The sequence below is a fragment of the Prunus mume genome, linkage group LG8, assembly GCF_029339155.1.
Source record: "Prunus mume cultivar Tortuosa linkage group LG8, ASM2933915v1, whole genome shotgun sequence".
In the NCBI taxonomy this organism is placed as follows: Eukaryota; Viridiplantae; Streptophyta; class Magnoliopsida; order Rosales; family Rosaceae; genus Prunus; species Prunus mume.
Genome location: NC_142705.1, coordinates 10,425,524 through 10,437,697, shown reverse-complemented (window position 1 = coordinate 10,437,697; position 12,174 = coordinate 10,425,524). Strand labels below are relative to the sequence as shown.

The following is a 12,174-nucleotide window of genomic DNA, read 5'->3' as shown; positions in this document are numbered from 1 at the left end:
CCCAATTAGACTTTGCAGCCAAGCAAGATTCCAAATACCCAAATTAAAATCTTACACTATCTCAATCAACTTAACTCATTTTCAAAAATGAATGTGTACAATTTGACAGCTATCGAACTTGAAATGAGAGATTTTGCAAAAATAGTATGTTAAGTAAACAATCACTTACAGGTGGTGGTGGTGGCCAAAACAGTTTCTTCTTCAGCAATGGCGTCTCGCTTTTAAAGCTCGAAATGACCTCTGTTCGCCAACAGAAGAAATCTATCTAGGGTAATCAAGCCTTATTTTTGTATATAATATATAGTTGTCCGGGTGTTTGTACTAATTTACTAAAAATTTAAAACAAAAGGGAAATAAACTTGACCATCTGAAAAATATAAGGAATTGGAAATTTTCAATATGTTGACTCTTTCTTGAATTGTCAGTTGATACTAGTTCATGAAAGATTTCTTATTCCGACCAAAAAAAAAATCTCAATTCTATATATAAATGTTAAGCACAAACAAAAAAAAAGGAAAAACACAAAACAAGAAGTCTTATTGAACAGAAATCTCAATACTATATATAAATGTTAAGCAGAAACAGAAAAAGGAAAAACACAAAACAAGAAGTCGGATTGAACAGAAATCTCAATACCAAATCCACTTGATTATTACAATATTTGACACGAGCAAATTGAGTGACCAATTGCAAACTCATAGCTTTATGGTGAGGTTGGTGGCCTCAATTTTACTGCTCCAGAAAATATTGAAAATCAAATCTATAAGCTAAAATGAAGTCAACTGAACACCACAGAGTAGCAGTAAACTAAACACGAGTTCAATGTAATCTAAATAGAAATGCCAACATGTATCAAACAATCCCATGACAAAGTTGTTACAGACTAAACAAAATCAGACCAACTTTTCTTCTCTGGCTTTCTGACTTGAGAGACAACTGTGGCATTAGAAATGACGTTGTCTTTTAACTCCCATACATCATCAAAGTACTTTTGTAAATGAAATATGACCATTTTCTCCAAATTTGGGGCGTGCTTGAGGATATACCTAGCAAACTCAATTCCATTGAACCCATTGGAAAGCTCCAGGGTTGCCTCTTTGAGCTGATAAATGAAAGCAAGGCCTTGTAGTTTCCAATATTCCATATCGATCCCGGAACACTGAAAAGGCAACAAGGCAACAGGAAACAAGCAAATCATTCGGAAATTTCCCAAACAAATAGGAAGAAATTATCGAGAGGGGCAATTTGCAAGGGCTGTCAACGTATAAGTGTGTAAAAGTGGGAGATCCAGAGGCAACACAGTGAGATCACTTACTAAATAATTAGCCACTCCTGAGCTGAAGGTGCACTTTATGTGCAAAGTATTCAAATTCGGCATTCCTCCAAGATGAAATACCACTGCTGGAATTAGGTCATCATTCAAGTTCCTAATATGCAGACTCAAGTTACAAATATCAACCAATGGTACTGCTGGCATGTAACCTCCCCTCACCAAAGCCTGCATCCAATTTTTAAAACGAAAAATATAAAATACGAGAAGGACAAGAACCCGTACACTAGAAGGGGAAACTTGCAGGATACCTCATATATCTCAGTTTACTTTATTTGTCAAGTCTAGCACTACATTTGCAACTAAATTATGTAATTCTCAACTTATTGATAGATAACAAGCAGGATTCCAACAGAACTTGCGGGATAGAAATGAACCTTCATTCCTTTTATTGTCAAAATTATCATAACACCATTATCATCACCATTACTGAGAGTGAGAACTCTCGACAAACAAGAAATGCACCGTTTAACATCCTTATAAAAGATTCTAGGAAATATATAATCTAAATAATATTGATTTGCAAAATGGCTCCGTAACTGAAAGAGAATTTGTTAAAGGGATAAGTATCTTTACCTTCACAGTCCACTGATTTAGACTAACTTTACCCCTGCACATACTGCAAACAACTTTAAATATATTATCACAGTCATTTAGCTCAGACTCCATAAAGATCCCTGCTTTTTCCAAACTCGTTAATTTTCCCAGATGTTGACTACTCATAAAGTTGCCTTCCCACTTCAAACTTCTGAGATTTGGAGCAAACATATTAAAAGATTTTGTATTTGATGACGAAGAAGCTTTTCTCCAAACTATATGGATATCTTTAAGTTTCTCACCAAAGATGTTGAGATGGAAGAGGTTACTACTCCAAACCTTAAATGATTCCAACGACGCACTTTCAATGGTGATATTTGGCATGCCTCTAGTCCTAATAAGTTGTAATTCCTTAATGCATTTGCAGGAAAATGAAATCCATTTGAAAAACCTCTCATCTTCTATTTTAACTTCCTTCAACTTCAAGTAATGAAGATTACTGGAAAAAGATAAGGAAGGCACTTGAAAAGTAATCTCAGAGTGCACAGAGAGAGACCTCAGAGATTGAGAAAGAAAGATGCAAGATGGCAACTCAAACACTGTGTTAGTTCTTACGGAGAGAGCAAGGTGAAGCACTTCAACATTGCACCTTACTGCATTATCAATCCATGTGATTATTTTAATATTCTCATCAGCAATCCCCCAACATAAACTCCAATTAATGCAAAAGCGCTGCATCCTATTATCACCACGACTAAATAAGTACCTATCCAAAGAATTCAACAACTCTATTTGCTGCTCCTTCTTTTCCACAAAGTAAGTTTCACCAAAAACCACCGATGGCATTGATAGATAAAATCGTCTGCATGTCTTGGACACAGCACCCACTCTAGTAAGGTTTGTAAAAGTCAGAAAGGAAAAGATATGATGAGCAATTTCGTTTGGAAGATTACTAAATCTGTCTATTAGATGAGCTTGATGACTTGGAGCTACTCGGAATTTATACTTTTTCCCCATGAGACTGTGCTCCTATTTTGTTAATGTAATAGTATCCATAGAATTGTTGGAAGCGGCAGTGGAGCTACAAGCATTATCGTTCTCCTGCAACATTGAAAGAACCAATATATTTCACCATCTTTACCACACTATCACAATGAGAGTTCTACAGCTGCCCAAATTAAATAGTATTATCTCATTTATACTAATTTAGATAAAGAAAAGGAAAGGGTTCTGCATCTGAGTCTAAGACTGAAAGGACGAATAAAAAATTTACCAGAGCCTCCAGAGGTTGGGAAAGTTTGTGTCACCTATATCAAGAGAAAGGCATGTAACTATAATCATTGAATTAATCGCAGTTGTAGAACAAACAAGATAAATAGAACTTTTCATAAAGTTGCCTTCCAACATTGAACTTCAGCAATTTGAAAATAAAACAACACATATGAACAGAACTAAACTCCAAATTCATATCCAATGAAAACCAAACAATCAAATAAACAAATTGACAAACTTCAATCCCCTATTCCCTTTGCAAGATTGTTTTATCCTGCTTTCACTCTGTACATGTTTTATGCTTGATATATTGTGCCTGAATACTTGAACACTCATACTGAAGTTTGCAACAAAAATTTGTTGCCACATGGACAGCAACTAAATTAAAAAAACCAATGCCTCTTTGTTACTTGGTTACCAAACAGAGAAGAAACCCAGAAAACGCCATCGACGGTCTCATTAAAGACTTAAATGAATTCACATTATGTAAATGGGATTTTTGTTTTAATTTCATGGGTTTTTTTTCTCTTCAAAGATTTCAACTTTCCACGACAACAAGACAGAAAATAGGGGTAACAAATCAAATATTGCAAGGAAAAATATAAAAGAAAGGAAGTTAGAGCGAAAAATAAAAAACCAACCTGGTGAACTCTGAAATGGTGCTTCGGTGCTCAAAGTTTTGTTTTTTATCCTTCACTTTCTAAAATTTTCTCGGCTACGTGTAAGCCCAAGAACGATGAAGAAGCTTCGAATGGGAGAGGAAGTGCACCCTATGACCACTCAGCTCCGCCCTGAAATTTTAGCGCGAAAACCAAGCACGACCCTTTTAACTTCCTATGTCCTCCGATCCATTTGCTCTTGTTAGGTTGGGCTCCCTTTGGGCCCTTGTATTTGGGCTTTATGGAAGAAATAAAAAAAAGGAAAATAATATTAGCAATATAGAAACTTTAGTTTTGCTGTTTTTTACTTTTTTTTATTTTGTTTTTAAATTCGACCCTCGTGTGTTTTAATGTTGTGATTGAAGATTTATAATCGTATTATATGGGTGGACCTAAGATTACAAACCATTGAACAGTTCCAAAGACACATAAGAAACCAATCTTCCCATATGTTCGAGGATAGTTTGAAACTAAACTACCTTTTTTTTTTTATATAGAAATTCTATGATTGCATTTGTAATTCAGTCAAAAAAACCACCACTCACAAAGGGCAATACAAACTAGTCACAAACGATCATTATAATAACCGATAAATTTAACATCAAAATTAAAATAATCTAGTGAGCCTCCACTAACGATGACTCAAGTCCACATTTAAACAGTCCCAAAGTTTTTATGCTATATATATGAGTGTGATGATTCAAAAACTGATTGCAAAATAACATTAAGACCAAATCACGTTACCTTAATCACCTTCAACCAAGAATTTTATTTTAAGTAAATTTCGGGCTGAATTGACTTAAATTAATTTAATAATTAACTAAGGAAATTCTTCAGTCCTAGATTACTGGGGGAGAAGGCGGGGTAAATTGACTTTTTTAAAATATTAAAAGAAAAACTTTTAGTTAACACATTTATGAGTAGTTGTTAAATGTTATAGGACTCGAACCTAAGATCTGGGGAGAGCAATTGCTCCAACCCGCTACATTGTTATTTTTGTACTTGTTATCATTCCTTATTTTGATTGGATATAGACATAATGAGATGGGGTTCCCATCATTTTCCTTCAATTGAAGACAAAGACTTAAGTATGTTGCCATCATATTGAAGGTTTAAACTGAATCAGCAAGGAAGTTGCTCAGACGTGAAGCCTCCCTTTACTTCTTTAAACATGTTATTGAATTTATTAAATTATCTCAAACTTCCAAGTATTGTATTATATATGACGAATCTTAAAGATTAAAACCTTTTCACATTGATATTTAATCCTATTTTCTATCTATACGGACAAATACTATCCGTTTTCCAAATGCCATGTTACGTTTCGTCGCCAATATTTGCTTTGGCCGACGACATTCTGATTTTGGCGACAAAATGTTTTGTCTCTGAAAATGGTTTGCCTTGTAGTGATTGGGGGTGACCTGTTGGACTGCTTCCCATCAATTTCCTTCCTTTGAAGACAAAGACTATATGAGCATGTTGAATACCATCACGTTGAACATTTAAATGGAATCAGCAACGAAGTTGCGATGACTTTGCATTGATGGTGAAGCCTCACCTTAACTGTTGTTTCCTAACAAATTATTAAATTATCTCAAATTGAACATTAAGACCTATTCAAATTGATTTTCAATCCTTATTTTCTTTCTATTACCAAATTGACACTTTTACATCTTCTCTCTCACTAAAAATATTTCAAAATGGGGCCTGATAAAATAAAGATGCCTGACCTATAAAAAATACAGATGAGTTTCCATAACTTTTCTTCATCGTTGACTTGAATCTGTCGCTAGGAGTTTGCATATTACACCCCAAAACCCAAAACAGGACTTTATCTCATTGCTCCAAAATCAAGCATACTTTTCAACGCGCTAGAGTGATTGTATCTTACAATTGTAGTACGTAAGCATTGCCTTAGACTTTCATTTTTCTTCCATATATTATTTTCCTTGCACATCTGTTTTCTGCACTTATTTAATTTCCTTGTTGATCTTTTAACATTCTTCTTCAAGCTCTCGAGCCGAGAAAATTAACAATGGCAGAAGATAGAAATGCAATTGGGATCGATCTGGGGACAACTCATTCGTGTGTAGCGGTATGGCAGGCTGATCATATAGAAATCCTAGTGAACGGTCAGGGTAACAGGACAACTCGATCTTATGTTACATTCACGGATACTAACAGGTTGGTAGGTGATGAAGCCTTTAACCAAGCCGTCAGATTCCCCGCCAACTCAGTCTTTGGTACGAATAAAATGATCACTCAATCTTTGAATTTTTTTTATTTTTATTTTTGTGGTCTCGTCTCAACACAACTATATATTTGGTTCAAATTTTTCTTAGAGTAATTCGGTATAAATTTAAAAATTAAGACATTTAGTATATATAATCTAAACTGGGAATAATTTACAGATGCAAAGCGGTTAATTGGTAGGAGATTCAGTGAGGAGTCTGTTCGAAGTGATATCAAGTGCTGGCCATTCAAGGTCATTGAAGGTCCGGAGGACAAGCCCATGATTGTGATTAGACACAGGGGAGAAGAGAAACGGTTTGCTGCTGAAGATATCTCATCCATGGTTCTGGCAAAGATGCGGGAGATTGCTGAGAACTTCCTGTGCTCAAATATTAATGTGATAAATGCAGTTATCACGGTCCCTCTTACTTCAACGACGCTCAGCGCCAGGCTACAATAAAAGCTGGTGAATTAGCCGGCTTAATGTGCTGCGCATTCTCAACGAACCGACAGCTGCAGCTATTGCTTACGGCATTGACAAGAAGGCTGGTCGGCATAAGCGAAATGTGATGATATTCGATTGGGGTGGTGGAACTTTAGATGTGTCACTGCTTACCATAGGTCATGGTGTGTTTGAAGTGAAGGCCACTGCAGGAGACACTCACCTTGGCGGTGAAGACTTGGATAACAGATTGGTGAATTACTGTGTCCAAGAATTCAAGAAAAAGTATCGAGTGGACATTGGTGGAAACTCCAAAGCTCTTCGGAGGGCCAAAACCGAGTGTGAGAGTGCAAAGAAGGCTCTTTCACATTCGTTTGAAAGCAGCATTGTAATTGACTGTTGGTACCAGGGTGAAGATTTCTATACAACCTTTACCCGGGACGAATTTGAACAAATGAACATGGATATCTTCCACAAGTGCATGGAGCCTGTGAAAAAGTGTTTGGAGGATGCCAAAATGGACATAAGCGAGGTCGACGACGTTGTTCTTGTTGGTGGCTCTTCAAGAATTCCAAAGGTGCAAGAGCTATTACAGGAGGTCTTCAAGGGTAAGGAGTTGTGCAGGAACATTAATCCTGATGAGGCGGTGGCGTATGGAGCCGCTGTTCAAGCTGCAGTCTTGACCGGCAATGTAACAGGGAAGCTTGAAGATTTCACTCTCTTGGATGTCACGCCTCTATCACTTGGGTTGGAGACCATGGAACATAATAGTTCCAAATTTTACATGAATGTTGTGATTCCAAGAAACTCAAGAATTCCCGTCAGGTTGAAAACAAACGTAACTACTGTTTATGACAACCAAGATGCTGTTGAGTTCCCCATTTATGAGGGTGAAAGTAAAATAGCCAAAAACAATCACTTTTTGGGTAAATTTTCCCTCGAAGGCATTCCTCCGGCTCCCAAGGGTGTTCCGAGTTTCTCTGTTTACTTTGATATTGATGCAAATGGAGTTTTGAGTGTCTCTGCTGAGGACAGGTCCACCCACCAGAAGGAAGGGATCACAATCACCAGTGACACACGAAAGAAGTTTTGAGGGAATTGAGGATTAAGATGAGGCAGGGAACTGAGTGTTCTCTGCCGAAGATTTTATTTCATATGTTTAAGTACTATATCTTTGAATTGTTTTACTAAGGCCAGGTTATGTTGTTTTGTGATGATAATAAAAAATTTGGTTGATCAATAAGGAAGTCGATGGGTTCCTGGCTATGGCTCTGCTTGTGCCACTTAAATTACAAACCTTTTTTAGATTTAAGTTTTACTAATAGTTGAAAAGTCAAAGAAATTACATAATGTAAATGGTGTTAGACCTCAACAATATATCACCTTCAGCAACTTGAAAATTAGCCTAGGCTATAATTTAAAAAATAAATAAAAATTCTCAAGAGTACGACTAAAAATCTCAATATTTAAATTGAAAAGAAATTTGTATTATTCTAAGACCAAACGGAATTACCAATATTTTGCCCGGAACTAAAGTCCTGAATTTTTTAGAAGTGTTTGTAAAGAAATAAATAAATGGTGTTGAGTATTGTCCTACATCGAAAAGTTAAGACACTTAACATAGACTTTTAGGGAGTTGTACTGCTCCTTCATTGCCAATTTATTTTGGGGGTGGAATCTCAACTTCCTTCAGTCAGAGGAGCGGAAGAATCATCTTGTAAATAAAGAACCATCACCTGCACGGTAATAGGGCGTGTGACTACAAGGTAAGTAAAACCTAAATTGCAAGTTTTAAATTTTTTTAATACAAGCAATAGTCTAAACTACAAGGGAAATTGAGTTTCTCTCACACACACATTCAAGATGTCATGGAGGTTTGAACCTGAGGGCACTCTTGTGTGCAAGTCAATGTCATTTTCCACTACGTTGGAAGTTTTGTATTTTTGTTTGTAGTGTGTGTCACTTTTTCTTTTTCCTTTCTTAAATTTAATATTTTCTTTAAAGTAATTCTATGAGAGGATAAACTTGTTATATTCAAATTGTTTTATATTAAGTGTGACAAAATACGAAAGGGATGGAATTCAACAACTTCGTTTTGCTATATTGTTTTTTGTTAAGCAAATTTAAAATCGAACTTTAAATGCAACTTGTGTATGATAAGCTTTTATATATATATATATATATATATATATATATAATTAAGAATCATTAACGCTTTCCTTTGTATATTTTGATTGGATATGCTGCACGCGGTCATGACTAATGAATGGGTTTCCCACATGAGATGACTTTTGCTTATAGCTAGTGACCAAGACTTCCAGCTGTTTTTGCTTATATAATATATTTGATGGCAATCATGTTGATTATTCAAAATGAATTAGCAATCCTACAATGAGGTGAGGTAGGTGCCCAAAAAAAAATTGAAAACATTAGTTGAGGTGAGGTAGGTCCCGCATAGAAGTAATTGCCTCCTGAAATTCATTTTGTTTTCATTGAAAAATTAAATTCAAATATATATCTTACAAATATATTGTGTACTGACTTAGACTTTTCATTTGTTGACTTGAAATGTACTTGAAATATATGTATATATTTCACATTAAGATAATCAACTCATCAACTTCAGCTCTCCAACTTCTACTTGTAGCCAATCTCCTGGTGCTTCCATGGCCGAAGAGAACATGTCACCATTACTGGTTCCAATCAAACTCACGAGTGATATATATAGCTATCAACAGTGGAAAACTTTCTCCCTTTCATATTTTCACGAGCATCATATTTCTGGAATCATTAATGGAACAGAGCCTCGTCCTGGGCGAGTTCAGTCTGCCCTTACTAATTGGTATGGCAGAGAGCAACAGGCTCTAAAATGGCTAAAAGCCACTCTATCTGAAAGTCTCGAACAAATTGTCATGCCCGCCGGAGTTGACTCTTCACGACAGGTCTGGCTCAATCTCGAGGAACACTTCGCCCGTCTCGCTCATGCTCGCATCTATCAGCTTAAATCAGATCTACACAACTTGAAGAAAGATCCCGACATGCGGATGACTGCGTATCTAGAAACTATCAAACAGTTGGCGGCTGATCTTGCAGCTGCCGGTGCTCCTGTAGATGATGTCGACCTACTTCATTTACACATCCTGGCGGGATTACCAGAGGAGTACAATCCCATTCGTGCAAGGATGAAAGTCTCTGAAGTAAATAGTTGGGATGAGGTGGATGACTTATTGTTGAAAGAGGAAATTCATCTGGATGAACAGCGAGACCACGCTATAGGGATCGATCTGGGGACAACGTATTCCCGCGTAGCCGTGTGGCAGAAGGATCATGTGGAGGTTATACTGAACGATCACGGGAACAGGAAGACTGCATCTTATGTTGCCTTCGCTGAAACTGATGAGACTAATTTGGTAGGTGATGCAGCATTTAACCAAGTCGTCAGAAACACAGCCAACTCCATCTTTGGTATGTAGGATTAAATGATCAATTTTCGTTATAACTATTTACTGTCTCCTTTTTAATTCTGTTCACTCATATTTCTGCACTTATCACTTAGAAGAACTAATCCTCATAAGTTATAGTTATATATATACTTGGTGTATATATAGAGATTGACATAAATTGGAGGCCATAGCGGCCGCCTTGCCTGCTTGTGCTCAGGGCCTCCCCTGACTTTCAGTTACGATCCTTCCAAGGTGAAAAAAGTATGTAAAGAAGCTATTATATTAGATACCTACTTAACTCAACCATGAAATATTCTATTCCTATGTGATAGAATAAAAGTCTAAATAAATTCGGCATCAATTTGTAGATATAAAGCGGCTAATCGGTAGGAGATTCAATGATGCTTCTATTCAAAGTGATGTGAAGGACTGGCCATTCAAGGTCGTTGAAGGTCCAGCAGACAGGCCCAGGATTGTGATTACCCACAATGGCCAAGATAAACAATTTTCCGCTGAAGAAATCTCAGCCATGGTTCTGGAAAAGATGCGGAAGATTGCCGAGAACTACCTGGGCTCAACTGTGAAACATGCAGTTATCACTGTCCCTGCTTACTTCAATGACTCGCAACGTCAGGCTACAAAAGAAGCTGGCCTCTCTGCTGGCCTAAATGTGATGCGTATTATGAACGAACCAAGTGCTGCTGCCATTACTTATGGACTTAGCAAGAAGTCCGGTTGGAGTAGCACGAGAAACGTAATGATATTTGATTTGGGTGGTGGCACTCTGGATTTCATTGCTTACCATGACTAGTTCTGGTGAGTTTCAAGTCAAGGTGACGGCTGGAGACACTCACCTTGGCGGGGAAGACTTCGATAACAGAATGGTGAAGTATTGTGTCGAGGAATTCAAGAGGGAGAAGAAATTCGACGTTAGTGAAGACTTCAGAGCTCTTAGGAGGTTAAAAAACCAATGTAAGAAGGCAAAAGAGAGACTCTCATTCGAGTCTGACTTTGACATTGAAATTGATTGTTTGTGTGAGGGTACTGATTTCACTATAACTTTTACCCGTCACAAATTTGAACAACTGAATGAGGATTTGTTCATCAAGTGTATGGAGCCTGTGAAGAAGTGTTTGACGGATGCAAACATAGATACAAGCAGTGTCCATGATATTGTTCTCTCCGGTGGCTCTTCTAGAATTCCAAAGGTGCAAGAGCTATTAAAGGAGGTTTTCAAGGGGAAGGAGCTTTGCAAGGGCATTAATCCGGATGAGGCAGTGGCATGTGGTGCCGCGATTCAAGCTGCAGTCCTAAGTGGTGGGAATGTAAATGGGAAGTTTATTCAAGGCTTCACCCTCTCGGATGTCACTCCTCTGCCACTTGTTCTGGAAATTACCGATTATGATAGATTCAAGGGACTTGGGAATTTAATTCCAAGAAACATTAGAATTCCTATGATGGTGCGTTTTCCTGTTGAGGACAATCAACCTTCAATCAACTTCTGCATATATGAAGGTGAGAGTAGCGTACCTGAGAGTATGAACTTTTTGGGTGAATATAGCCTTCAAGAAATTCCTGCAGCGCCAAACAATCTTCCTGAATTTGAGGTTTGCTTTGCTATTGATGCCGATGGCATCTTGAGTGTCTATACTGAGGATAAGTACACTGGCCAGAAGAAAGCGATCCCATTTAACCGTGACAAAGCGAAGAAGGTTGAGGGATTTGAGAATCAAGATGAAGTAAGAAATGATAATCTATATAGTGCTATAGTAACGTTGAAATAAGATATATTTATAAAATCAATTATATATATATATATATATATATATATATATACAAAATCACACTTAAGTTATAACTAGTTAGTAAGTTAATACAACACTAACCACTCGTTTGGGTCCACTCCACAACGTCATCTCATGATATGAATTGTCATTGCTTAGGTCGTCTCGTCATTCAAAGATCACCCTTGTAAAAAAATTAGTCTATGCACTTCAGCTATATCTTTTAATTGTTTTACTTGTACCAGGTTATATGTTGTTTTAAGACAAATCCAAAACTCCCACTTACCATCTCGGCTCAGATTATCAACGCAATCACTCTAATCTCTTCTATTTTGTGGGTCACTTGGATTAAATTGCATTCATCCATACCTAATTAACCACGCTTCTCTGATGGAAACAACACTACTACAAAAAGTGACAAAGATGACTAGAAAAAAACGACACTACTATAAAAAAACCGTCGTCTATTGTACAC

At 37.0% G+C, this 12,174-nt stretch overlaps 3 protein-coding genes and 1 pseudogene across 4 annotated transcripts; 3 read left to right on the top strand and 1 right to left on the bottom strand.

The window, feature by feature from the left end:
- Positions 1–640: 640 nt before the first annotated feature.
- LOC148914702 (F-box protein At5g03100-like) lies at positions 641–3,919 on the bottom strand. Its single transcript, XM_089043086.1, has 5 exons — positions 3,781–3,919; positions 3,141–3,174; positions 1,907–2,968; positions 1,316–1,498; positions 641–1,159 (listed from the first exon to the last, which is right to left on the bottom strand). The coding sequence occupies exons 3-5, from the start codon at positions 2,882–2,884 to the stop codon at positions 884–886; spliced, it is 1,437 nt and encodes a 478-aa protein (XP_088899212.1). The 5' UTR covers positions 2,885–2,968; positions 3,141–3,174; positions 3,781–3,919; the 3' UTR covers positions 641–883.
- Positions 3,920–5,723: 1,804 nt separating this feature from the next.
- On the top strand, positions 5,724–6,490 carry LOC103341771 (heat shock cognate 70 kDa protein-like). Its single transcript, XM_089042180.1, has 2 exons — positions 5,724–6,041; positions 6,210–6,490. The coding sequence occupies exons 1-2, from the start codon at positions 5,834–5,836 to the stop codon at positions 6,488–6,490; spliced, it is 489 nt and encodes a 162-aa protein (XP_088898306.1). The 5' UTR covers positions 5,724–5,833.
- Positions 6,491–6,599: 109 nt separating this feature from the next.
- LOC148914701 (heat shock cognate 70 kDa protein-like) lies at positions 6,600–7,738 on the top strand. The gene has a single exon (XM_089042179.1). It carries the CDS (start codon positions 6,600–6,602, stop codon positions 7,563–7,565), a length of 966 nt encoding a protein of 321 aa, XP_088898305.1. The 3' UTR covers positions 7,566–7,738.
- Positions 7,739–8,959: 1,221 nt separating this feature from the next.
- LOC103341772 (heat shock 70 kDa protein 18-like) lies at positions 8,960–11,926 on the top strand (annotated as a pseudogene). The gene is made up of 2 exons (XR_016122436.1): positions 8,960–9,937; positions 10,284–11,926. The product of XR_016122436.1 is annotated as a heat shock 70 kDa protein 18-like (transcript).
- Positions 11,927–12,174: the final 248 nt, after the last annotated feature.